The sequence below is a fragment of the Pseudopipra pipra genome, chromosome Z (assembly GCF_036250125.1).
Source record: "Pseudopipra pipra isolate bDixPip1 chromosome Z, bDixPip1.hap1, whole genome shotgun sequence".
Classification (NCBI taxonomy): domain Eukaryota; kingdom Metazoa; phylum Chordata; class Aves; order Passeriformes; family Pipridae; genus Pseudopipra; species Pseudopipra pipra.
Window position 1 is genome coordinate 37,677,989 of NC_087581.1, and position 26,917 is coordinate 37,704,905.

The following is a 26,917-nucleotide window of genomic DNA, read 5'->3' on the forward strand; positions in this document are numbered from 1 at the left end:
TAATTAATCAGATTTTTTACACGTAGCAAAATTTCCAAAGAAGTAATTACATAAAAAACAAAGCTCTTGGGAATCAAAATGCATCTGAATATTGAAATGTATTTAACAGATCAGTCCAGTGTTTCTTTCTAGGTGCCACAGGAGAGAAGGGTCAATGTGCCAGTCAGCCTTTGCTGAAGAAGCTCTACCATGAGCAGACAGCACTTGGCACAGTGTGCACCAAGGCTATCCCATGAAGTTGACTGCTGAGGAAAGTGCACTATTTTGGCACATAACACCAGTAAGTTCACATAGCTCCTGCTGACTTCTTTATGGAAAACACTAAGCTTGCTCAAAAAAAAAATGCTAAGATGAAACTTCAAGACTTGGGTACAAGAAAAAAACAATGATTTTTTTTTTCTAAGTTCATAGACTTTGTTCCTATGCATTCCACATGTACAACTGTTTTTACCACTACCTTCTACAGAGTAGTATCTGAATGTTTAAAAAGAGTGATCCACAATGTGTACAGTTAAAAAAGGCATTTGACTTCTGTCATCTTTTTATAACACTTTCAATTAGACAAATAATACTCTCTTCACTTTTGCACTGGGTAAACTGTACTTGATACATAAGGTGCAAAACCTTCATCCGTACAAATCCAGGTAAAACAAAGAAGCACATAATCAGGTCTAATGCCCACTCCTGGCAAGGCAGATGAACAGAGAGGCAACATATCGGTTTATTTCTAATGCTGACAGGAGGAAGGCAGACAGATTAAAACTAAAGTTTGGAATCTAATAATTTTTATTTTTCTAGGCCCATAATTGCATTGGGAAAAGCTTGTTTCTAAGCATTTAAAGTGACAGCATTAAGTGAGCATTTAGGAAAGAAGAACATACGTAACGAAGTACAATCGAATATCCATTTCTACAACTACCAGAACACAATGTAAAGTTATTTATTCTACTAAACACAACAATGAAATATTAATGTTCCAGCATCCTCCCTAAAGGCACACAACAAGTAATATCTTAAAAATACATTTATACATGTTCCTAACAGAACTGTGTGAATGCTGCACAGTACCCAAGCTATAAATTACTTCACGAAAATTTGAGTGCAAAGTTTATTTTCCTCACTTGTACAGTTACAATAAACATCTAGAAACAGAAAACAAACATTTAGGTATTATTCAGCAAAGCTAGTGAAGAAAGCATAGCTCCTTGACTGAGATAACTGCCTTTATGGACTCCCATGGAGACACTGCAGGAAATGGTGCACCTGCCTCAGGACCAACTGGAGGCAGCTAGCTGAGTCCCTGTGCAGCTCCCACATGGCTGATTTATCACGTCTGTCTCTACATCTACCCTGACAAAAGAAACTCATCTTTACCACTGTAACATGCTTAGCTCTTCACCTTGAGCCAGCCCTGACCTTCCATTAAATGAAGAGGGATTCCCTTTAGTACACTACCACAAGTAGGGATACTCTGTCAGTGATTTCCTCAACAGAGCTGAACACATTTCACCAATGAAAACATTTCACCAGATACGGGTAATAAATGAGTTTTCAGAAGTCAGACTCACTACAGTTGCTTTGTATCACTTCTCTGCACATGTTATCAATCCATTGCTTCATAGATGCACCTGTCATGTGGAGCATGACTGTACAGCACATACAGGTACCTAAGGATCCATTCATTCTTGCTGATCTCAGACTTAAAAGGAAGACACCAGCAAACAGATTCACTGACTAGCACCTGAGGTTCCACGAGTCCCAGGTCTGCCATTTAACTAAACAGCAAACAGATGGTGCTTAACAAGTGTGGTACGCCACAAGTGTAGAGAGGAAAAAGCACCTTGACACATAGGCAATGTGGCTTAATGAAAAGTTGGTACAAACTGAAGTTTCCAACTTCCTTCTACTTTTCTGTTAGAAGTCTTAAATTACAACTCTGCTAATACAATCCATCTGGGTCATCATTATTAAATGAGTAATAACCAAAAAAAAAAAAAGTCACAACCAACTGGTAATCAGTAAGTATTGCAAAAGAAGTAATAATAATCCTTCATTCTAAGGTGGGGAAAAAAAAGGAAGAAAATAGGTACTTCAAGTTTAGCCTGCAGAATTCAAGTTCTTTGATTGCCATGTTCAGCTTTTAGTCATAATTCCTACAAAATCTGGCTAAACAATGGAAAAATACCTATCACTAAAACAGTTATATTCTTGATAGAAAATCGTTATGAGAACATGCAAACAGCAAATTCTATTGCTTTTTTTGTCTATACACCAGAGGAGAGATATAATAGAATGTGAAGGCAGGCAGAGGGAACAAGAATATTACTGAACAGAAAGAACCCAGGAGAAATTCACAGAAATACCAGAAATGTGTATTTAGGGTAAGGATACTGGTAAGTACTTTTTTTTCAGTTATCCATGCTTTATAATTCAGTGGTATGTCTCAAGAAAAACATGTGACTAGCTATGAACTGTAATGTAGAATACATGGTCTGATCAGTATGGTACCAGAAATAACCCAAGATCTCTGGCAGCTCAGTGAAGTACAGCTTCTCATCAGGTACTCCCCTATCTGAATTCAAACTTCATCAGAGTTTAGCCTCTTCATGTTTTAGTTTTCCCCCCAACTCTTAGGTGATTATACTCCTACCTTAGACCTCCTGCAATAGAAGGAACATCAAGAAGTGTGGGAGAAGCCTGTGGATACTGAGATTCCAAGATTGCAAGGTTTGCACTCTTCTCACAGCTGTGAGCAATTTTAGAAGATGTGTCAGATGTTACTTTCTCCTTAAAAACATACATTTACCAACAGTACTATAGCTAACACAAGAATACTCTAGGTTATAACCAAGTCACCTACAACTTGGGAAGTCATCTTTTATAAAGCACATACTTACAGGTCATATGAGAACTTCCTCTGAAGGTTAGTCTGGTTCTTCTGAAACCAATAAACATCCAACTGCAACTTTCCATATTCTGTCTGTAACTCTTTCAAGTGTTCTGATAAAAACAGGATTAAAATACATAGTAAAATACACCCAAATAAACATATACCTACACATACAACAACAGAAATCTCAACAAATCAATAGTAAGCACACTAAATTAATTCACCTGTCATGCTAACTACATTTTGCATAAAAATGCATAGATGATTGTTGAATTTATTCAACAAGGATTCTCAGGGTTGGGCAAAAATAGCCTTTCAGCAAAATATACTAGCAAAAACAGTGTAACATATCTTTTCACCTACTTTTCTTCATCAGGAATATTCTGATTTGCAAACCCTGCTGGGTTTCAGCCCAGAAAATCTTTAGGTCTATGAAATCACAATCAGAACACAGCAAGAAACAGTATTCATGTTTATCGGCATCTAAAGACAAGCTTACAATGCTTCCCAAAATAATACGCAATTTACAGCTACGTTCCTGTATAAGAAACGGAAACAACAGAGGCACCTATAATTTAGAGTTTTCTTCCTGATAGAAAGCTCTGCATGAGGGCACCAGCAGGCGGCACAGAACATATTTACTTGTTTATAGGACTTAGAATTCATTTTCCAGACCTCCTGAGGAATACATTGCTAGTAACAACTCTGAAGCACCAACATGAATAGAAATGAATTAGACTGAGTTTTCTTATTTAATATAGGCGTTTGTGAATTCCTCCAGAGCTAAAATGCATGACCCAACATCTAGGGAAAAATGCAAGAATATGCTGCAAAAGGTAGAATAGAGAATAAATACATTAATCTAGGTTTATTCTGTATTATTTTATATAGTAAGAGTAAGAAGTACTACATGGACAAATCCTTCTACCGTTGAGGTAGATTATTCTCACACTGGAACTATGGTTCTCACCTAACTGGAACTACGCAGAAGAAGTATCTAAGTCATCACAGCTCCTGCACCATCCCCATGACTTGAAGAAAGGCAGCATTCTCAGATGACCCCAGAAAGATGCAAGGCTTAAAAACAGAGGGCCTAAAAAACAGCATGAGAGAGATGCACAGGGATATTACAACATACCTCGTAGATTCTGAATCAGTCGATCATTTACTGTGATGTTTCTCAGCAGTATTGCCTGAAAGAAGCAAAACAAAAAACAGTGTTTTAACTGCAAAGGACTTGTATTACCATTAATATTATAAACAACACCTACCAAAGCACTTGTAACGATCTGTTTTTTGTGAAGTGCTGTGTTACAGTCAAACAGAAACTTTTAGCTGTTTTACAGATCTACTATTGCAAACAGCAAACATTCATTTTAACCCAGATTCCCCACTAAAGAGGGCATGGGGAACGTACTACTGCACAGATGCAAAGAGGAAGGATTTAAAAGTTAAAGATACTAAAATTGCTTGCTGCTTTATTGTACTTTAATCTCCTTGTACTTTAATTGACTGCAGTCACAGTCAAATTTACTGTATTTATCTCTTGAAAAAGAATACAGCATAGTACAGCTCACTATCAATTACCCTCTTACTCAGGAATCAATACACCTGCATTCAGGCATGCAAAGATGAGCTATGAAAGCATTAATGATTGAGCATAAAGGAACTTCACAAAAGCAATGTGAAGCCCTTGCATTGTATCCCTTTTCTAACTATCATCTCCACTGCTTTTGTGCTGGAGTGGTCTTCCATTCCCTCATTTTGCTCTCTCTCTCTCATTCTGAAGAGGTAGTCAACATAGGAATGTGTTTTGTCCATTCTTTCATCAACCTTCGTCTACCATTTCATATACGCACATGCCCCACAACACTGAAAACTGACGGAACCAAATCAAGACTAAATGAAATTAACTGCTGTGAGCAAAATACCAGGATAACTCAAATTCATATTTAACATTTAGCAAGTGTGGTGTAGAAGAGTTCTTAAGACTACAAAAAGAAAGAAACCCACCTATTCTTCAGAAACAATCCAGTCCAGTCTTAGGAGAATATTTCTTAGGATTCAGTGCCTATTTCCTCATTATTCTTGTCCTGGGAAACCTCAGTGTTCAAGGGTCCCAGATCAGGATATACCAAGTCTCCAGTTCCCCAAAGTTTCTGCTCTAGTAGTGATGTGTACATATGTCCACACCACCCAATTGCGAAGAAACAGCAGCATCCATTCTGTCTGCCCAAGTCACCCTGAAACACTGACAACATCATCAGTGCGCCTTTTTTCACACAGGCTACAGTAATAAGAGTTGATTAGCTACAGTAATAAGAGTTGATTAGCTGAAGTGCAGCGTTCAATCAGAGTGGGCAGGCTAGCATCCAGCAGAAGAGCAGATTTGTCTTTGGTTGACCCTTTAAAGAGTCCCACTTCAAAGAGGCAGTCATCTACCTGTTACCGAAGTATTTCTACACCATTCTGTATGTAAAGCTGGTATGTGAAAACCACTGTGAAAACTCAAGAGCAAAGATCTTGCTCATTTGTTAAAAAGGAAAATGAAAACCAAGTAACACTAATAACAGCATATATGTTTAATATATCTCCCTCTCCTTTCCTATAGGTAAACAAAAAATGAATTTGCTTTCAATGGTTTATTGGAGAAAGGAAGCTAATATTTCAGTGGAATTCCAAGTTTTGTTAATGCATGAACCATGTAGCCAGGTTGTTCCACGATTATCATCTTCAGGGTTGTGGCAGTTTGAGCCACGTTAGAAATCTAAAAAACACCAATTTTCAGGCTTCCCCCCACTCTTTACCACAATGTATCCTAACATCGGAGAGAAACTTTCAGGCCAGAGGCTTCTGTAGGGGAAGGGGGAAATATATACATTTATTTACACAAATAAATACCATACAAACTAAAGGCAACTATATATATATATATATAACATTACTATCAGTCAGTCCTTTCAAGCCTCTCCTTTAACTTTAGTCCAGGAGCAGCCTTTAAGGTTGATATGTAACACAGTCTGCCGTGGGAGTGTTCTGGGCTCCTGAACACTCCCCCCTCACCAAGTTCCAGCAGTTGTTTGTTGCAGTCTCTCCTCACGAGGTCTAAGAAGATAGCTTTGAGTCCTTGCTCTTCTACTGCTGGTGATTTCTCCCTAGTATAGCTTAGCTTATCAAGCATCCACATCCTAGAATCTTCATTCCTCCATATCAGTTCTCAGCTGCCCCGGTCAGCTTCGACAGGCAACTCTTGAGCTCTTGGCTCGTCTCCAATTTCACCTGGGACTCTTCTCCCAAGCACCGAGCTGATTTATCAGCCTGTCCACTTGGCTCTGCTCAAAATGCCAAGGCTCAAAATCCACCCCCCACCAGCCTAAATGCAGTGGGGGGAAAAAGCCCGCTAGCCTTGGCCACAGGCAGCTCAGTTCAGTTATGCACTGTCCCAAGCGTCCCACAGCTGCAGGGGGGGAAAGAAGGCCTAGCCTCCTCCCTCTTACCTCAGGTGCTGTGAATCTCTTCCTTCACAGCACACACTCCAAATGCTGACTCTAACTCTAGCTAAAGGATGAGTTGGGGGGTCGCAGGGCTCCCCTCTCCCCCCCGGAGGGGAAGAGAGGGAGCCCAGCCACCCCCTGGCCTTGTCCACCTACACCCAGCAGACACCAACAGCAAAACAACCAAGACAGAACTGCCAACAGCTTCCGGTGCTGTGATACATGATTTTGAGCAGAAGCGAACAACATGAGTGGTGACTGGCTCTCCAGGGAACACTGTCCTGGCACCCAATCACCTCTGAGCCCCCACAGCCTCTCAGGGAGGCCAATTTCAAACTATGACAGGGTATACAGCATTGGCCATTACTAGAAACTGTCAACGGACCAGAAAAATCAGTAGGATGTAGCAATTTTATGTTCCTACAGTTTGTTGTGCTTTGGTTTTTTTGGTTTGTTGGGTTTGGGTTTTTTTTTTGGTTGGTTGGTTGGGGTTTTATTGGAGTGGAGCTTTGTTGGTTGTGGAGTTTTTTTCTTAAAATGAAACTCCCAAATACCAGGAGTGCTTATGTGACAGCAAAACAGACAAGTGTCAAATATTTTGCACATCTGGACAATAATAACTGTGATTAGCTGAAGTGAGTAGAATTATTTGCCATGTATTTGCTCTTTGAATCACAACAGGGGAAAAAAGTGCGTCTTGGTCTTTCTGGATTGCATATAAAACTTTCTTTTGGCAATGCCACACCTATCTCCCTGAATGTGTGGGCAAGAGTCCAAGAAAAAAGTACTAAAATATGGTTAGCTGTTTAACTTGAGCAGGAAATACTGTTTAATAATTTATAGGACCATATTGCAACTGCCAGCTTCCAATCTGATTGTCTCTCCAGTGTTAAGTAATCTTCACATCAAGGCTGTGAATTAAGCAAACATTGTTTTCTTTGGGGTTTTTATGCAGGTCAAGAAAGAAAACTGCTGGCAAGCACTGATCAGACATATGGCAATACTCAGTTCTAGAAAGCAACTCACATTTTAAACTTCATTTAGCCCACAAAACAATAGCTATCATCCCCAGAAAATCCAGCTTTTGGAAAATAACTATCACCACATCAAAATCTCATGTTCTGTGACAGAGTGACTCTGAAACATAGAACCAGCTTCTTATATTTCCAAATATGTCTTGCACAAAAGTCCCTGTGACTGCCACAGAGATAAAAATCAGTCTCCTGACTGAAGACAATGTTGTGGACAGCAAGTCTTCAGAAACCAAAAAAATCAAAAGTCACACTTCCACCATCAGTGAGGGAAAAATCTTGCTCCAGCTGTATGGCAAATTTTTTAATGACAACTGACAGAGATTTTGTCATTATTATTCACCATAGAATATGTCTACATTAGTCACATTCCACTTAAGAAACACAAAGATAAAGCTACTGTTTAAAGTTACTGTTTAAAACCATAATGCAGAAATACACGAGGGAGATTATTTCAAAACTTATGTTTTGAGCACATGCTCTGGACTATGTACATGCATTTGATCCAACTAACACCTTACACAGTATTCTCCATAGATATATGCCTTGGAGGAATTACTGCAATTACTCCTTCAGCATTTGCTACAATCATAAATCAAACTAATCCAAGTACACCAAACTGACATGTGCTTTCTAACACTGATTGCAGGTGCTGTATACAGAAGCATGAGATATTGCAACAGGATAAAGAATTAAAACAGCAAAGAACCTGATGAGCGTAAACACTGATTTTAAAACTAACACCTACGAAAAAAAGGGCTTTGAATTTACAAATATAGCACAAAGGAGACAAAGATGAGCCACAGGATCAGTAACTCACCTGCTAAGAACGAAACCAACTGGGAATAAAGCAAGATGGGAGGCTAAGATTTATACATGCAGTAACAGACATCTATAATTAATCAGGGAGAAGCAGGGCATAATTAACTCGAAGTGATTTAAGTTCTTACTGCAAAGAAAAAGAGTAGACCCATCTCGCATGTTCCCACTGCTCCCCAACACCATGCTGGTATTAGCACGAAAATAATGTTGGTAACACACCGATGTCTTAGTTGTTGCCAAGTAGTGCTTACCCTGAGTCAATGAGTTGCCAGTTTCCCATGCTCTGCCAGTGAGCAGTTGCATACGAAGCCAGGAGGGAGCACAGCCAGGACAGCTGGCCAAAGAGATACTCCACACCATAGAATGTCATATCCAGTATATAAACTGAGGGGGTTGGTCGGGAGGCATTGATCACTGCTGGGGGATGGGATGGGCATTTGTCAGCTGGTGCTGAGCAATTGTATTGTGCGTCTCTTGTTTCTCTTGGGTTTTATTCCTCTCTCTCTCCTTTTCATTTCTATCATTATTTCATTTTGATTCAGTTACTAAACTGTTCTTATATCAAGCCATGTGTTTTCTTCAAAAATCTAGGGAAAGGTGTGGGGACTGAGCAAGTGACTGCACGGTATTTAGTTACCAGCTGGGGTTAAACCATGACAACGAGCCACAACAAGGCTTTTTCATTCTAGGCCAAGATATTAATGGCTAACTACATATTAGTATGTGGGAAAAAAAGTTCATAAATAAGATTCCTAAGAAATATTTCTCCTTTAGGTTGGCCTGGGTGCTGCACACTCCTGTATACTTTAGTAGAGGCACATCAATTGAAGCAAGACTTAAAACAAATTTCAAGCCCAAAATGGAGGAGACATTGTTCATGTAAATCTATATTTCACTGAACTGAACTCCATTCACAAATTGTAGACTTTTTCTCATCCTCAATAAACATAAAAAAATCCCACCAAACCAACAAAAAAAATTCCAAACAAGCAAAAAAACAAACCAACCAAAGAAACGAACAACCCACCCAGCCAACAAAACCCAAAACCAAAAACCAGCTCTGTTCTTAAAGAGTGATCATGGCAAAGGTCAGAGACTCAAACTTGTTTCACATCCTATGCTACAAGCAATTTAGACTCTCCTTTTTTGTCATGAAAGACATGTGCACCATGACACAGTGTAGTTCAGCCTTCAAAACTGCAGAAACCACCAAAATTACAAGATTAACAATTTCTTACACTCTCAGCAGAAGAGAGGGGAAGTTAACACATATTAAAAAGAAATTACTTTTACGGGTGCAGTGCACTAGCAAACAGATCGGAGAAAAGAAGCCCTGTAGAGCTACAGGAATTTCAAGATATTGTTATATTTAACTAAAACCCAAATAGTAGACAGCATAAGGAAAACAAAAACCTATGATACGAGATTCTTAATATAAAGCTTGTACAGATACATCTAAGGTACCTTCTGCGTTTCTTTTTGTCCATTCATTTTGCTATGAAGAGGTAGAAACATTCCACTAGTTAACTCTTAAACTACGCATACTATAAATTCCCACTCTCAGGGTGCCTACAGTTGCAGCAAGTCTCGGATGATGATTTTGCTTCTCCCCACCATGGGGAAGATACATTTTGAACAGAGGTGGTCTTCTAGGCTTCTGCTGTGCCAGTTATGAGTAATCAGACTGATTTCTTTTGCTAATTTAGCAAGATCATGTTATGGAAAGTATGGAATGTTCCTCAAAGCCTTTCCAAAACTAGAATATGCAAGATTGTTTGGTTTGAAAACAAACACCACAAAACAAAATACACATAGGCACCTTTTCCTTTTCACAGAAGGCTTTCTTCTCACTCCCTGCTGATTTACTGTAATTCCTTTTCAGTGGAGTTGACTCCTTGCATACCAATAGGTATTTTGTCTCAGAAGACTGTGCTGGGAATTGAAATTTTCACAGAGGGAGGGGACCAGAGAGAAGCTGTGGCCTGTGTTAAAAAACACTGAGCAACAAGATAGTGACGTGCTTCACAGAGAACATACACACCTTTGTCAGAGACTGAAACAGTTAATGATTTATGCATTCTAAGAGAGTTCTGCAGGCTTTTGACTTTCTGATGGGCAACTGGGCCCATCCCCCCCCTCCTCCAGTGCAGAAGATGTCAAGCCCCGAAAAGGCAGGAAGAGCCGAGTTTACCACACCCTCCACATGAACTCCGCACCAAAAAGGGGGACACCACCCTATGAAAACAACTCCCCGCCCTGGGGGAGGTGCAAAGGATATGGATTTTGACTGGTGACTTTGGGGGTTTGGCGGGGTTTTTGCTTTTCCTTCTCCCCCCACCACCTGCGGATCAAGACATCGCTGGATCCAGTGGGCGGTGATTATCTCATCTTTTTTTTCTTGGTCTCCCTTACTCTTACCCTGTCTCTCTCTCCCTTATGCATTTTTCTCCTCCCCAGAAAGGTTATGACAGCACCCAAAATGTTAACATACCTACTGATACAAAATTGTTAAAATAAATCTTGTCAATATATGTTTTCAGACACCGATTATTTAGTGTCGTTTCACTTTAATCCACCCCAAAGGAATTATTGATAAAAACCCCCCCTTTTTCCTGGGGTGGGTCGTAACAACCTTGGCCCCTCTCCTCAGTAAAACAAGATATGGGCTGGGGAAGAATTTTGTAAATTCAAAGAAAATTATCAACTGCAAAAGCATGTTCTTTCAGTTAAAGTAAGAGATATTACATATATTGTTGTCCTGATACGCTCTTCAAATAGACAGCTGTCGCTGTATACATCCCAATAGCTACAAGTCCCAAATAACAACCACAGAGAATATTCTTCTTTAGCAAATTGCTTACAGATTGTAAACAACCCTTTTGCACTCCTGATTCCTTATCTGCTGTTATCAAGTGTTCAGGTAAGATTTCTTGATCTCTTCATTCTATTTCTGTAGAGCTTTCCAAAAGCCATTTCCTAAATCTACACTATTCCTTAAAATTTCAAGCAGGTTTTTTAAAAACAAACTGACAGTAGTGTTTTATACATACTCAGACCTAAGAGAATAATTACAACTGCAGTTTTCCAGAATTACATTGCTTCAGTGAAAGGTGAGCCCCCAGGGTATTTCCAGCTCAGATTACATCCTACTTTTTATGCCCTCATCCTTTAAGTAGCCAGAGACAGTTCTACTTCAAAAGAAGGCAGATTTAACTCAAAATGATTACTGCACTGCCACCAACAATGACTTTAACAGGGCAAGTACGTTATTGGTGTATCAGTTTGGTATGAAACTAAATCAGTGGCATAATTATTCTGTATTTTATCAGCAGAGTAATAAGACACAGTGAGCAGAGACGAACTGCAATTAAGATGGGTCTCAAATATTACTTTAAAGTTGCTTTTGCTAAGAAGACCAGATTGTGAAAGTATCCTTGCACACAAATTTCTTCTATAACCAGAAAACCCACCATTTCTCCCTGAAGACTTGGAGGGTTTGATAGAGACCATTCATTCCTACACATCTGCTGAAAGCATTTTCATTTTTCTTTATGAACAACAACAAGAACTAAGCAAATCTCATTTATGACTCAAAGACCTCTCCAGTTAGTTATACAGTTTGTATCACTTGTAAAACAAGTTGAGAAACTCAGGATTTGGATTTGCATTCATTCTTCCTGAATAGGTAAATACTTGCTGCTAATCTTTATGGAGTAAATAAAGCTAAGTTCAAGGAGCAAGCTTCCCATAACCAGAAAGATTGAATTCATTACTCGCCTCCCAGGAATCCCAGATTCCACTGGAATCCATGGAGCCGAAAACCAGGGATTTCAGACACACTTATACATAGATACAGATATGCACAAACAAAAAAGCACTCAGAAACCATCTTTCCTTATATTCCACATCACTCTGTGGAATAACCTCTGAACCCAGACAGCTTCTTCAGATAAAGGCCATTAGTGAGGAGAACTAAACTTTCCCTCTCTTCCCTGCCACCATATCAAAGGAATTCCTAAATTACAATGGATAAATCGATGAGAACTTGGCTGATGGCAACTTTGACACATACACAGGTTCCCAGTAACACAACCCTCTCTACTGTTAAATTAAGAGTTGAAAAACAAACAGCACCTGTGCAGGATATTTGCTCATGTGCTACAACAAAAGCAAATTTTGAATTTGACACATGATGGTGCACAGGCACATACAGACTCGTCCTACCACTTCAGGCTCCTCAGACATGCACTTCTCCAGGCACAAAACACAGAAAACAGGAAATTAGTCCAATGCACCACTTTCATGTTATGCTTCCTAAAGCATCAGCTCCTGGGGTTTCAAAGAAAGCTTCAAAGACTGTTCCGTTACTGAACAACCGTATTTTACAGTGATGGAGGGAAAAGGACTGAAGAAGGATGGGCTACTAGATTGGCCCCAAAATCCACCTTTCCCAGCATCCCATCTCTAACACTGGAATGCCAAATTAATTCCATGGCAGCCATAAAACACAGTATTTTCCAAGCAGCAGCTGAGGAATGCTTCAAAACAGAATAAACACCTTGGTATTGGGTGGTGGGGCAGGTGCTTGTCCCAGGTTATCCAGTTGTTTTTAACCTACACAGACTCACTGCAACTGCATATTATGGATGTCACACAACTGCAGCTTCAACATCTACTGCATGAAGAGCACTACCTTCTGTCCAGCCTGAACTACAACTTGATGACGGCCTTTGAAGGCCATCAGTGGATGGAGAACAACCCTGCCATGTCTCTCCTAGCCACAAACATTTTCTGCTCCATTTTGAATCCTGGAGATGACTGTGATGACTCCTCCACTGATTCCTGTCCAGCCTGTAACCTACACTGTGGATTCCTGTAGAAAAACTACTGCATAGCTTTGGTTATCCTCCTTGTTCTCCTCTGTGTGCCTTTCCCACCACTCCAAAACTCCACTGGTAACCTTCCCACAGTACAAAAACTAACCCAGTGTATTTCTAAGCTGCTTTGTAACTTTTGCTTTATCATTCACCCCTGAGATAGCCCTGTGTTACTGCATGGCTGCTTAGTATCTCTACAAACTATGCACATATTGACTTTTGCAATTTCAGGTGTGAATGCTTTCGTTTGTCTTCCTCATCCTTGTCACTGATTCACTCAGAAAAAACTCCAAGAGACTTCAGAAGAAAGAACTTTCTTTGCCAGAAGCTGCTTTGACTCTTCCCCAGGCTACCACATTCTCCCCCACGTCCAACAGCAGTTCTGGTTTTGTAAAATACTTTTCACCACTTTTCCTGGCATAGATGACAGATGAGCTCCTGTCAATCTCTCAGCATCACCCATCTGGCTAGTCTGTGCTGTAAACTCCGTGGTCAGCACTTACACTTCCAGTGTCTTTTAATAACTTTGGCTATATCTGCTTATGAAAAGGAAGCATAATACTCTGTTACATTTGCCCTTTTCTTACCTTTGAATCTTTTGGGTTGGGGTTTTTTTTCCCCACTCATGCATGTGTTTTCACTCCTTGTAAGACAAAAGTAGAACGCAAAACAATGCCACGACACTCAGCAGCAACACCCAATACTAGGAGGCAGAAGCAACAAGAAGATTACCCACTCAAATGCTGTCTGACTATCCTGGGATATTGTTTTAATATACACATACATGAAAAAATAAATAGACGAACTATACCTCATCTTTTTTTAAGTATATGCAAAGACTGAACCCAAAGAGAAGAGAGACATTATCAAAGAAACGTATTTGTCTCAAAAGAAGTAAAAAGAATTGGTTTAGTATTTCTTTTAAGACTTTGGGTAAAAATTATTTCAAAATAAAGACATATACCACTGATGTGCATACTCCACTTTCCATTTTTACTCAACTTCTGTTCCTCTAAATCCTTCAAAGATTATTCTGGTGATATTTTGCTCAGTCACCACAAGTTTGGAACAGCAAACCATCCTCTCATGGTGAACCCACTACCTGAAGAACACCTACTACTATCATGTGTTGTGTCTGTTCAGCCTGCTGGAAGTAATAGTCCTGGAAAGCTGATCTATAAACTTCAGTCAAGAGACTCTACAGGAGAAGCAACTGAACACTTTCAACTAAATATTTCTACTAACAGGGAGAAAAGTGATATCAATGACTAACAACCACATTACCACATTAAAATGGTATCAGCAACAGGAGGAAAATACACAACAAAACAGTTTGCAGGATACTACACAGCAGCAATTGTACACACTGCTATTTAACTAGCTAAGTTCACATTCTTCACAAAGGACTTCCATCTCGCTGGCAACACTGTACAGTCAGGAGCTCTGCCATGAAAGTCTAACCTTCTCATGTCTTCCCAGCACTACTGAGTTTTGGAGGCAAAAGGCCAAGGTCCCACAAAATTTGTAACGCGTTTAGAAATGAACGTCAACCATTTATGCTTACAAACATATTTGGAAATACAAATGTATATCTTGGTGCATTTTCCTCTTTTCTTTAATTATTAAAACATTAGTACACAGGAAAGAAAACCAGAAGCCAACCCAAGATTGGTAACCACGATTTACAAAGGGGATAGGGGTTTTAGTCAGAAGTGCCATTACTTGCAGCTTCTAGTATTTCATATATTACACAGCGAATGCTATAACATGCCTTCAATGTCCATTTTCTAAATATCATAAAATGACAGATAAATGTTTTGGCATACCAACACTGACCGTATGCCCATCAGTTGGAACATGTGAGAAACATTTTCTGTTGCAGAGATTGTCTTGGTAATTCACAGTCTCACAGAAAACTGGCTAGAAGAAACCCTACCTTCTCTTCCTGATGGGCTCTGTCGGCATTTTCCATCTGAAAGCTGTGCAAGGACTGGATTTTGTAAATCTGCTGTCGCTGCTTCTCCAGCTCCCCTTGGAATTCATTCTTTTTGAGCTCCACAGCACCCCTCTCCGCTGCCGCCTTCCGGACTTTGCCTTCCAGATCCATGACTCGACCCTGAGGAAAAGCACATTAGCCAAAGCCAACAGAAATGCTTCCCCCTTGCCGGACTCTCCTCCAATATATTCAAGGAATAGCAAATTTCATAGCTCTAACAACATTCATGTAATTGAAGTACTACGTCAGCCAGGGATACTTTCCATACACACAGACACACATCTCCCCAGTTTCACATAAATTAACAGTATAGCATATTTTGTCGAGACTGTCAAAATTTCAGTTAAAGATAAAAATGGAAAGCTGCCTCCGTACTTGAGCTTAAAAAAAAAAAAATTACAGTCCACAATCCTTCTGATATACAAGGCCAAACAATTATTTTAATTCAACCCACACAATTCTGACATCTCTACACTTCCCAGTGTTGATACTAAACCAACTCAAAGTGAAAACTCATCTCTCAAATCAATCTGTTTTCCTGGAAGACCTATGAAAGAGCAGAGAGATGACAACACTGCCCAATTTTCACATGAACAACTGACATATGGCTATTACACAAAACACACATACGAGAAAAAACTCAATTTAGAAACAGAAAATCATCATTCTTCATGACTGCTCAAAGAACAGAGACAATCAGAAGAAAATTCAACACTACCACATATTTCACATACAAACACAGAGACATAAGATGAGGAATCAAGCCTGATGTTAACAAAGCTCCTTTTTTTTTCCTCCCCTTCTATTTTTTTAAGCACCAATTTAGTTTTGCAGGACAGTTTCTAAACATTTTGGGTTAAAATTGTTTTTCTGCAACAATGAGGAATATAAAGACGTGCAGGAGGGCGAGGACATCAACAGAATGTACCCAGACAAAAAGGCTTGACAATTCCAGGTGGACTAAAAATTAGATAGTATAGAAACTGTGCATGTTCCAAGACTTCAAAAAAATCTTCTTACACCACAGTAATGCTCCATATTGTGGCCCACCTACTCTGCTTCTCTGTCATAGAAAGCAAGAGAAGGGAGAGGAGGTACAGAAAAACAATAAGAAAAAAGACTTGCAGTTTAGTTGGAAGAGCAAAGAAAAGCACTTATTCTATTTCAGTCATAATAGCTGCAAAGTCTTGCCAACAAGCAAATGGATCGACAGAGTGGTTTAGAAGGTCCATCCATGCCCTCAGCTATGCTTATATTCCATTTGGAGTGCGTGACCATGCCGAAATGATTTTCAGGCTAAGTTTGGAGAAACGTACAGGATAGTACAGTACATCAGTAACATCAAAAAGGACCTTATGTCTCTAGGTTATTGAGACCAAGATTAAACAAGGATGGTGGCATATTTTTATCAGTCTCAGCTGCCTCACAGCTGTACAGCAAAGCTTCAGTGGTATTGGCACAGTCACTACCTGCTGGTAGCCACCATCCTGAGGCCAATGACTAAAGGGAAAGCAAGGGATGACCAGAGCCTCAGAAGTCACAACAAGGAAGAGCCAAGACATACCCTTAACTGCATGGCCAGAGACAAGTGGCTGTTTAAACAGTGTCCACTCGGAGGTGAAACAAGAGTTTAACTCCTTCAGCTGTCAACTCAGTACTAAAATTCAGCTCAGTTACAAACAGGATACAAATTCACTGGTAAAACCTGGGAGGAGCTCTCATCAGTCATTACCTGGCGTCTCAGTTTAATGAGACTGAAGTATTTTGCTAAGGAGGATGAGTTATGAGGAAGACCAAACTCCTCCCTCTAAGCAATTGTAAACCAAAATTAAGAGGCACCAATTGAGGAAGTATGGAGAAAGGAAAAATAAAAGCCCTTTATTGAAGGATATATGTGCATTGGCAGAGCAACAAAAGAACACAAAAACAACCAAACAATAATCCTGTACCCAAAAACCCCCTTCAAAACGGAAACAGTTCAGTACTTTCTGCCTTTTGGCACAATTCTAACCAGGATCGGGAGGAGGCGCTGTTGGATCACTGGAGGAGCAGAGCCTGCAGTTGCTCGGTGTTGGCCAGCAGGGGGCGCTGTTGGGCTCTGGCGGTAGCCACGTGGGGCCCCGTACGTGGGAGAAGCCGAAAATGGAGATCTGCCCCCCCACCGAGAAGGGGAAGGGGAAAAGGGGAAAAAGGGGGTTCTTCCCACAAAACTCACGCAGGCTGTGGCCAGGATTTCCTGCCCTTCATCAGTGGGCACAAGCTGCTGCCAAACACGGGATCAGAGGAAGGAAAAGGCGACCTCCTCCCCAGAAAGTTCCACTGCAGATGGGTCAAGCCTCTCCGATGAAATCCGAGCAGATCTGGGCTGGGGGCAGAACAGGGCGCAGGAAAAAAGGAGGCAAGCTGAGGCCAGAAAACAGCCAGATGACCAGGCCAAAAAACAAAGCGAACCTCCGACCTCTCCAACACACACCTTGCCTGAGTTAAGGTAAAAGTGAAGTGCCTCCCATTTCCGAGGAGAGAAGAAAAAAAAACTCATCACCCTGCCCCACAGTCTTAGGAGGGCCATGAGCTTGGAATGCTGGCCTGCTAGTTAGTTCTTTTGTGTGCGTCAACCACCCCAGCCAAAAGAACCAACCTCCCTCTCCCTCGTTCAACATCCCTCTTTCATAAGGATGAAGTGGAAAGAAAAAAAAAATCCACTTGGTTTTTCTAGAACAAGTAAATCTGTGATACCAGGTTGTTCCCTTTTAGGTTTGCTTGCTAAAAACAAAGGGAAAAAAAATCCATCCTGCACAAATTGTCACAAAGCAGAAACTTGATTCACACAGCCTACTTCGGAATAAATGCTCTAGAAAAGACTAAAACACAAGCTCAACAGCCACAAAAACTATAGTTACCATTAAAAAAATAGCAGGTAATTATTCTATGTGAGTTTTGTGTCCTCCTTTAGAAGGGCTACTAAGAAACACAAATACAGATTTTTAGACACTGAACAACCTAGATTTTCTTGTATTTCATGGGAAAGTACACATACAATCTTATAGGTCATGTAAGAGAACAAATCTAGGGAGACGGGTATGCTAGTTTTGGTTGGGATAGAGTTAACTTTCTTCACAGTGGCTAGTATGGGGCTATGTTTTGGATTTGTGCTGAACACAGGGTTGATGTTTCTGTTATTGCTGAGCAGGGCTTACACAGAGCCAAGGCCTTCTCTGCTTTTCACACTGCCTCACTGGCAAGGAAGCTGGGGGTACGTGGGAGGCTGGGAGAACATACAGCTGGGACAGGTGACCCAAACTGACCAAAGGGATATTCCAGACCATTGACATCATGCACAGTATATAGAGTGTGGGGAAGAAGGAAGGTGGGGGGAACATTTGGAGTGATGGCATTTGTCTTCCCAAGTAACTGTTACACATGATGAGGCCCTGCTCTCCTGGAGATGGCTGAAACCCTGTCTGACGTGGGGAAGCAGTGGATTAATTCTTTGTTTTGGTCTGCTTGCATGTGTGGCTTTTGCTTTCCCTATTAAACTGTCTTTATCTCAGGCCACAAGTTCTCCAGCTTATACCCTTCTGATTCTCCTCCTGATCCTGGTGCTGGGGGAGTGATGAGCAGCTGCATGGGGCTTCATTACCAACTGCAGTGAAACCAGGACAGCTGAGCAAATTGCAAAAACCCATTCCCGTTAAAAACAGATTGCCAGTCTCAATGTACAGTTAAGAAAAAAAAAAGAGGATGGCATTTGCCATATCTTTAAACTGAAACAGCATAAAATAGCCAAATGCTTTGTGTGAGCAGAAGTAATATACACGCAGGTCTTCAAGTTTTGCATCCCTCTCACCTACAAATAGGCATTCATCCTATTACCCCCATCTCCCACTACTGATAAGCAACAAATATAATATTTGCGAAAGTTCCTAAAACAACCTGAAGCTCTTGGCTTGTCATATGCAAGGGAAGCATCCTTCTTGTGAACTATGTTCATTACCCATGAAAATACAAAACAACATGCAGAGCAAAAGGAAAATTACCTGCAGATCCATGCTGCGAGAACTCGCAATCCAGTAATTGAAACCCAAAACAATGATGCACGCCACAAGTGCAGCCATGAGGAGCGGCGAAGACTTCATCCCTCGGCAGCTGCTTCCTAGACCTACCATTTCCAAGAAAAAAAAAAACAAATCCAAAGAACCACAACAGTGTGGAAACCTGCAAATTAAAAATGACACATTATATTACATCCTCCACTACAGCCATTTTATATACACAAAAAAATTTTCTTAGCAATAGTGCAATAGCTCTCAGCTGATGGGCACACACCCAGCAAGGGAGGTATACTATCTAAGTATTTCCATCTGAAAGACAAAGAAAGGCCATCACACACTATTAGCTTGTACATAAAGCTTCACATGGTCTTGAGGGGAATGTCTTGAATACACCTAACAATAGAATGAAAATCTGCAATAAACAGAACAAACCAGCCTTTCTTTTATCATATATTCCACCCAAAAAGTTAATTAGACAACACTGGTTTACAGAGAGAGGACAGATTCCTTATTACCTAATTTAGAGAGAAAATCAACTTAGTTTTTCTGTTTGAGAAGTAATTTGCACTTTGCTTCCTAGAATTAGACAGTTTCAAGTTACTTCATCTGATAACACTATTTTAACTTCTTTGCTCCAAGCTTGTAAATAAATAAGTCAGATTGAACCAAATTATTTTAAGGATTATCTAAAAATAAAAATAAATAAAAATATTAGCAGACACAGCATTGATTTTAATGCTAAATTGTATTAAGTGTTCTCTGCTTTGATCCTCAGCTGCTTGCTTTGCTTCTAACAGAAAATAAATAACCTTTCTGAAAATAAATAACCTGCTTTAATGAATGAGCAGTACCAGGGGTACTACTGGTTGCTATTGAGACTTATGTTATTCCTATGAAACAGCACACCTTAAAAGATAAGCAGGGGCAAAGGGCAATTGCAATTCTTTATATTCTAATAGGCCATACTCATTTTATTATGTGGTAAAACCTGGTCCTAATAAGCATAATGGCACCTAGATCAATGAATCCTAAAACTCCACCGGGAAACTCAGTCACAGCTTCTAGTAGATTGCTCCCTTGTAAACTGAGATTAACTTTTTTTCTTTCTGCATTCCTGCAGACAAAAGCCAGCAAAAATGAGCACAGAAGATCAGACAGACGGCAAATACAGATGCATCACAAGACAGTAGTTAAATATAAAATGGGTACATCTATTACTAACATATTGTACAGTCTCTCAAGGCAATGCTCTTAAGCAAACCAACTTCTTCCCTACAGATGCAATGCACAGGTTTCAATTAAAAGTTATTAAATGGTAGCAACTCTCAAAGGATTTACATGTGGACATGCACTGTAAACACAGGGGAAGAATGTGATGACAGGAGTTAGCAGGTAACAGAAATGCTGATTTTACTGTATTTCCAGCATTTAAGTCCTTCAACAGCTCACATATACCTAAGTGTGCACATGCATACCCTGCAAGATTGCCTCTTGCATTCAAGATATAATCTATTTTCTCTTCTTTTCTCGGCACGAAGTGCACAATACTGCCAGACTCAAAAGAGTTCCAAATCTGTGTGTTCATTTTAAAAGTCTGTGAATTTGTATTTGGGGATGGAGAATACAAAGAGTTCTAAGAGTAAAACGCAGCTTCCTGAGAATGTTGTCTTTGTATACACATACACAATCACACAAACACCCCACAAAACAATCCAAAAAAAGTATGCACAGTTGCAAAGGTCTGACACCCCAGACTTGAGTTTCTTGCCTAAGGAAAGCTCAGCCAAGGAGGTAACAGACACATGCAGCACAGCTCCAGTGGACACCCACAGCGCCACACAGAGATGAGGTAAGGTCAACACTAAAAAGCAAAGGCATGCAAAAGAACTATGTGGGGTTTTTTTTGTAAAGAAAAAAATACAGATGCAGCAGAGTAAAACAAACACGCAGAGATATGCACAAGTTTTCAACAGAAAGTCAAAAACTGCAGAAACACATACATCTTGCATGGACTATTCTCCTGCTGTGCCTTCCTAAGATGAGCGCCTGAGAAGTACAAAGCCATCTTGCCTTACACGGGATCTCTGAAAACCAAGAACCATAGATCTCCAGAGCAGAAAGAGAGATGGACAAAGAGGATGATCAGCACCATCACATTAGCTAAGAACAAGAGAACTGATTTGCCTCTGCATAACCAGAATAAAATACTAATTTCAAAAAAGGTGTATCAGAACCTGTCATGAAATCATTTTCTTTGTTCTGTTCTTTGTTTCTTTGTATCCTGTTCTTTGCTGTAAGAGTATTAGTTGGTATATTTGAGAACACAGAAAAATTACTAAACACAGCACTGCAAGACATAATGCACCATTCCAAATATTCCTTGAATAACATAATTGGTATATTCCTTACTGCTGACAGAAATAGAGAAAGTGTCCACATTATCAGCAGTAACAACATGCACTGGAATTTATCTACTGGATAAATATGGGACTAGTTGTTTACCTCAAAAATTTTCAGAGGTAAAGCAACTATACTGTTCAAAGAAAGAATGATTTGTTCACCATGCAGCTTAAGGCACAGGCACTAAACTACGTTAAAGAAATGCCAATACACCTAGAGAGTACACAATTCTGGCAGCATCAGCACCTTTTCTGCTGCTTTCAGCTATTAAAAACAAACAGGCAAGAAAGTGCTGATTTCACTTAAGCATTTTTGACTTTGCTCTTTCTAGAAAATCCAGTGTTGTTTGTCTTTAAATAATTTATGCTAATTAGAAATACATTTTCATACTGAACAGAAGGAAAGGCAAAAGGAAGAGAAAAGAGATGAAACACACAGAAGGATCTTCCATTTGAATAGCAGACCCAAAACTTCACCTCAGTTGCAATACTGATATTCCTTCTATCATCAGCTTAAAATAAAAACTGTTTAACTTTCTGTCATGGATACCTGCACCCATGTATTTTGGAGAAGAGATAAGCAAATCAGCTCAGTAAGTACATTTACATGAAAATGCGTTTGCACATGCTGTTTTCCAGGAAACGTCTGGTGTGGCACAGTTATTTCAGTTGAAATTAAAATAAGTTTCTGATTTTATGGGTAAAAAAGTAATTTTACTGAACATGAAGGAATCCATCTTTCACCAATGTCCACAACAGATGAGTACATGCATAAAATTCCTGACTGCTGAACAGCAGATTTCATCCTGCTTTGCCAACATAGTGATGCTTCATCAAGAGGGAGATATTTTAGACTCTAAGATATTCAAGCAAATTAACACTTAGCATACTTTTACTTCCCACACTAATACACTATCAGTCTGTGCAACTCCTTCGTTTACCGGACTCAGCTGAAGTACGATAGCTGATATTGAGCAGTCTTCCACTACAGATAAGTAACAACCTCGCTGAACAAGTCTCAAGACTAAGGCTTTAGAAGTAAAGACAGAGCAAAATGGTGCATTTCAGGCTCCAAGACGAAAAGCCAAGTCTCTGCTACAGGGTCCAGCTCTGTGTACTTCTGTAAGACCTGCCAAGCAACAACTGGAAAAGATGAAAAATTCAATAGGCACACAGCGAGCAGGGAAGCAAAAGGGGTCCCTTATCCCTTACCAGCGGACCTGCCTACCAATCTCCTCCTCCACCACCCAGTCATTTCATGGTACAAAGATGAGGAGAAAGAGAAGTCTGATTGGGAAAGATTCCAAGCATGGAGGGACATCTACAGAGCTTAAATGGACTATTAATTGACTGGACTGTCTGTTATACCCCAGTTTACTGTTTGGTTTTGTGTCAAGTTTAATGTACCCCCATATTATTCCCCTCTATCCCTCAGACCTTCCCGCCAAAAGTTGTTTACCACCTTGTTCTCCCCTGCTTTCCCGCTCCTCTGTCACTGATTGGTTGAGGTTTGCCGCAGTGCAGAGTGAGCTACCATTGGTCCCTTCCCCTGGATACCCAGAAGTTACACCCACGTTTCCCCTGTCTCCCAATCCCATCTTACCCTGAGTTGTCAGTCCCATGCTCCTCCCCAGTTCTGAATCCTCCCCTCAGACTCACCCTACTTAAGTCCCTGTGTTCTCTCAATAAATTGGCATTGCACCCAGACCCTCAGCTGCATCTGAACCCTTCGTGTAGTGCTGCGTCCCCATTTCCCATTTCCCTTGGGCCGTGGCACAAGGCCACCGTAAGCCAGGGCAGCATCTAAAGACCAAGTGCAGCTGAAGTGGCCATTGAAAAGTGAAGACACCTTCTTGGAGATCTGAGTACTTGGAACTCTAAAGAAGGACAAAGCCTTAGAAAAAGTCCTTTGGAAAGGCAGGGCCATAACCAGAGGGGGGGGGGGGGGGGAAGAAAAAAAACCCGAAACAACAATGACCTGCGGGCTAATGGGGCTAATGCACAGCACAGAGGACACACAATCCCATCCCGACCAGATCAGGCCAGGATGGGGAAACCTCCTCTCATTAAGGGCTCCCCACATGGTGCTATCTAATGGTGCTATTCCCATCTTTTACAGGTTCCTCTCCAATTTCCCAGTGACATTCTGGAAGAAACTGCCTTTTTTCACATATTGTCATAAAATTCCTATGTCTGACTGCTTGGATAAAAATATACTGGATTAACCAAGCAAGTTAATCAAAATCTCTTCCATTAACAACTTAGTTACACTGAGACACAGCTAAATCAGACTACAAGGTACTACAAACTGGGTTTTATTAAGAAAAAAAAAAAGTGAAATAAAACTGTAAAAATAAAAAATTCTTTAAAAAGTGAATTGGAGAGCAAACATTTGGCTGCCTAGTCTTCCAAAAAAAAGAGATGATGGTTTGCAGGTGGGTGGAAACGGAGTGGTGACAAAAATCAGCCAAAACCTTTTCACTTTAGTTTTATAAATGGTTAAAACACAGTAGTTATTATCCTCGGAAGAGAAATACAGTTGTTGGTTCTCAGTCACAATGGGATCTTACTCCCAAGTACCACTATTCACAGCCACATGGTGAGAACCAGTAACAGCTAGCAGCAACGTTTATGCTTTCAACGTTGCACACATTGTCACAAAACACAGCATATGGATCGTCTTACCATCCTCTACAGAAACACTGTTTTTCCAATGGAGATTCAAAGTTTGTGTACTGAACTCAAGCCTTTCACAGGGACTTACAAACTGCAGGGGAAAAAAAAAACACACCCTGAAACACTCAGTAACAGCCATTATTCAAACTCCCATACTTTGGATGACTGGCTCACTTTAAAGTGTCAACCACCAAGAAAAAAAAAAAAGGAAAAAATTTAAACAAGGATGCCATAGAATTACTATTTTACTGTTTAACCAAATGATCAGTCACACTTTTCACAGGAACAGGAAAGGAAGTGCATTTTCACCACAACACTTTCAGCAACTGCACTCTCATCCTGCTTAGGAATAACCATTTGATAATCAATTCAGATCTTATGTCTCCCTTTTCTAATACGTTTTAAACTAGAAGTAACAGATCAGAAAACTATGAAAACACTAAAAAAGCACTATCCTTTCAAAGGGGGGTGACTCTTCTTTCAAATCTCTTCTTTCAAATGACTACTTTACAAGAAATTAATAACCAAACACCCTTAATGCCCTTTATCTGATTAAAGGGAGTTCTCAAACAGGTGTGTGGCAAAACAGATGCTAGAGGTTTAAGGTAGGTATCTATTCTAATGACAGAGATTAGGTAGCCAAAGATAACTCGACAAAATCTTCTAAAATACCCACACAAAGTTTCTGGACATGCTGCCTATGTGTACTTGTAAAAAACAGTACCACCACCTGAAAATATTGTGTATGAAAACAAAATTAGACAACCAAACTTATACACCAGAACTATCTCAACAGTTAGTCAGACTGTTTAATTCTTTTTAGGAAAATATTTTGTTGCCAGTATTTTTTCCATACAACATGAACTATCTTGGGATCTTAGTGTCACAATTAATAGGACAGCCACTTATCTTAAACAAAGATTAGGAAACCCACTCAATTGCTACCATTTCCCCACCACAGCAATACTACACATATGGTTTCACTGTAAAAAATGTAGATCTCCCCCAGGAGAAACAACTTATCAACATTACAAATAGTTCTTTAAGAGCAAAGTGCTGTTAAGATGTAAGGCTGTTCAAAAAGAATCAACTAAAGAGCAAGATTAATTAAAAACCTGATCAACTCCTCCCATCTTCAAGCTGACAAAGGATCAAATAAAGCAAAGCAGGGCAAACCTCCTGGGTGCAGAAGACAAACCAAACCTTCGCAGTGTACCCTACAGTCAACCCAACATTTCTGAGGAGGTGAGGGTAACACTTTTTCAAGCAAAAGCAGGAAGGCTTCTGGAGGCACGAACTTGTGAAAAGCTGCCAGTCCCCACAAGCAGGGGTAAGATCTCCACAGCTCTGCCCAGGGGGAGAGAAAGCAGTGAGCAGGCTGCCGCAGGGCTACCTCGCCGGACAAGGGTGAACAGTCCCAGGTCACAGCCCTGGCTGCGAGAGACCGCAGGAAGTCCACTGAGTCCGACGCTCCCCGGGAAGGGCAGCCGGGAGATGATTATCGCACACCTGCATTGTTGCGCCCTTTCTGACATTGCTATTTCTACCTCCGCTGCCAGCATTCAGAGATGTTTCTGGCGCGAGACGCTTCTCGATACAGAAAAGGACTGAAGAGGGAAGGCTGGCTGAAGAAACAAGAAATGCAATATAATTAAATGCTATCAGTGTCAGGTACGCACGCCAGCTAAGCCTCGGCAAGCTGGCCCAGCACCTCCGCAGGCAAAACCGGCGGCGAGAGGGAATTTCCCGCGGGACGGAGCCCGCCCGGGCCGCCCCTCGCCGGCATCAGCGCCGGCGGCGCCCCCCGAGGGACACACACCTCGCACACGCCGCGAGGGAGCCACCGATCCCCCACCGGGGCAGAGCCGCGGCCCGAGCGCCCTCACACCCCGCCGCCGCCTGGCCCGGCCGCCTCACCTCTCCGTGCAGCCGAGCAGAAGGGCAACACCAGCGCTGCACCTCCCGCGGCCCCCGGCAAGTAAGGAGGGCGGCTGGCGGGAGGGTAGGAAGGGCAGGAAGGGCGGGGCGCGGAGCAACAGCGGCGGCCGCAGGGGCAGCCCCCGCCCAGCCCCTCCCCGTCCGGCGGAGCCCCCGCCCAAGGGGTTCCCCGGGCTACGCGGAGCTGCCTGGGCGCGTCGCCCACCCGCGGTACAGAGGGTTCTGCCCTGCCCTGCCCGCCCGAGCGGCTCCGCAGAGCCCTTCAGCAGCGCTCCAGCTGAGCTCCATTTCTACGCCTGACCACAGGCGCTTGAGTTTCTGGAAAGCGACGTGTAGGAGAAGCTGAACGTCCGAAGTCAGAGACGGATGTTGCTAGCCCTATGATTCTTATCTTGAGAGGCAGCCAAAGAACATCTGTCGCTGCACTAGTTGGAATGGCCTACTCCCCAGGAGGAAGCAATGGCATAAGCATTGCCACTTTGAACCCCACCCCTCCAGTCCTTCAATTTAAGGCCCACCTCACCAAATTAGCCAGTCTGCTGCCAAAGATTTTCTTGTGTTTTTTACACAGGTGGATCTCATCCTTCCCTGACAGGCTACGATCATTAAAGTACAACCTATTGCCACCAAAGCCAAAACTGTCTCGATGGCACCACCCAGGAAGCCAAACATCAATTTGCACTATGTGTCTGATTTGGCTTCTGCAGTTACAAGATCGCCCTCTGGATACTTCAATTAAAGT

At 41.2% G+C, this 26,917-nt stretch overlaps 1 protein-coding gene across 10 annotated transcripts in view; it reads right to left on the reverse strand.

Moving 5' to 3' along the window:
- Positions 1–26,277, reverse strand: part of GOLM1 (golgi membrane protein 1) — a 39,095-nt gene extending 12,818 nt beyond the window's left edge. For 2 of the 10 annotated variants that reach the window (XM_064643096.1, XM_064643093.1), the window contains exons 1-5: positions 20,176–21,417; positions 19,148–19,325; positions 15,051–15,230; positions 4,029–4,083; positions 2,898–3,000 (exon numbers count right to left, since the gene is read on the reverse strand). In XM_064643096.1, the coding sequence (XP_064499166.1) occupies positions 2,898–3,000; positions 4,029–4,083; positions 15,051–15,230; positions 19,148–19,276 (467 nt within the window). In that variant the 5' untranslated portion in view covers positions 19,277–19,325; positions 20,176–21,417. Of the gene's footprint in view, positions 1–2,897; positions 3,001–4,028; positions 4,084–15,050; positions 15,231–17,325; positions 17,715–19,147; positions 19,326–20,175; positions 25,863–26,154 lie in introns of those variants that run through there. The other 8 variants (XM_064643095.1, XM_064643097.1, XM_064643089.1 and 5 more) reach the window with 8 other exon arrangements.
- Positions 26,278–26,917: the final 640 nt, after the last annotated feature.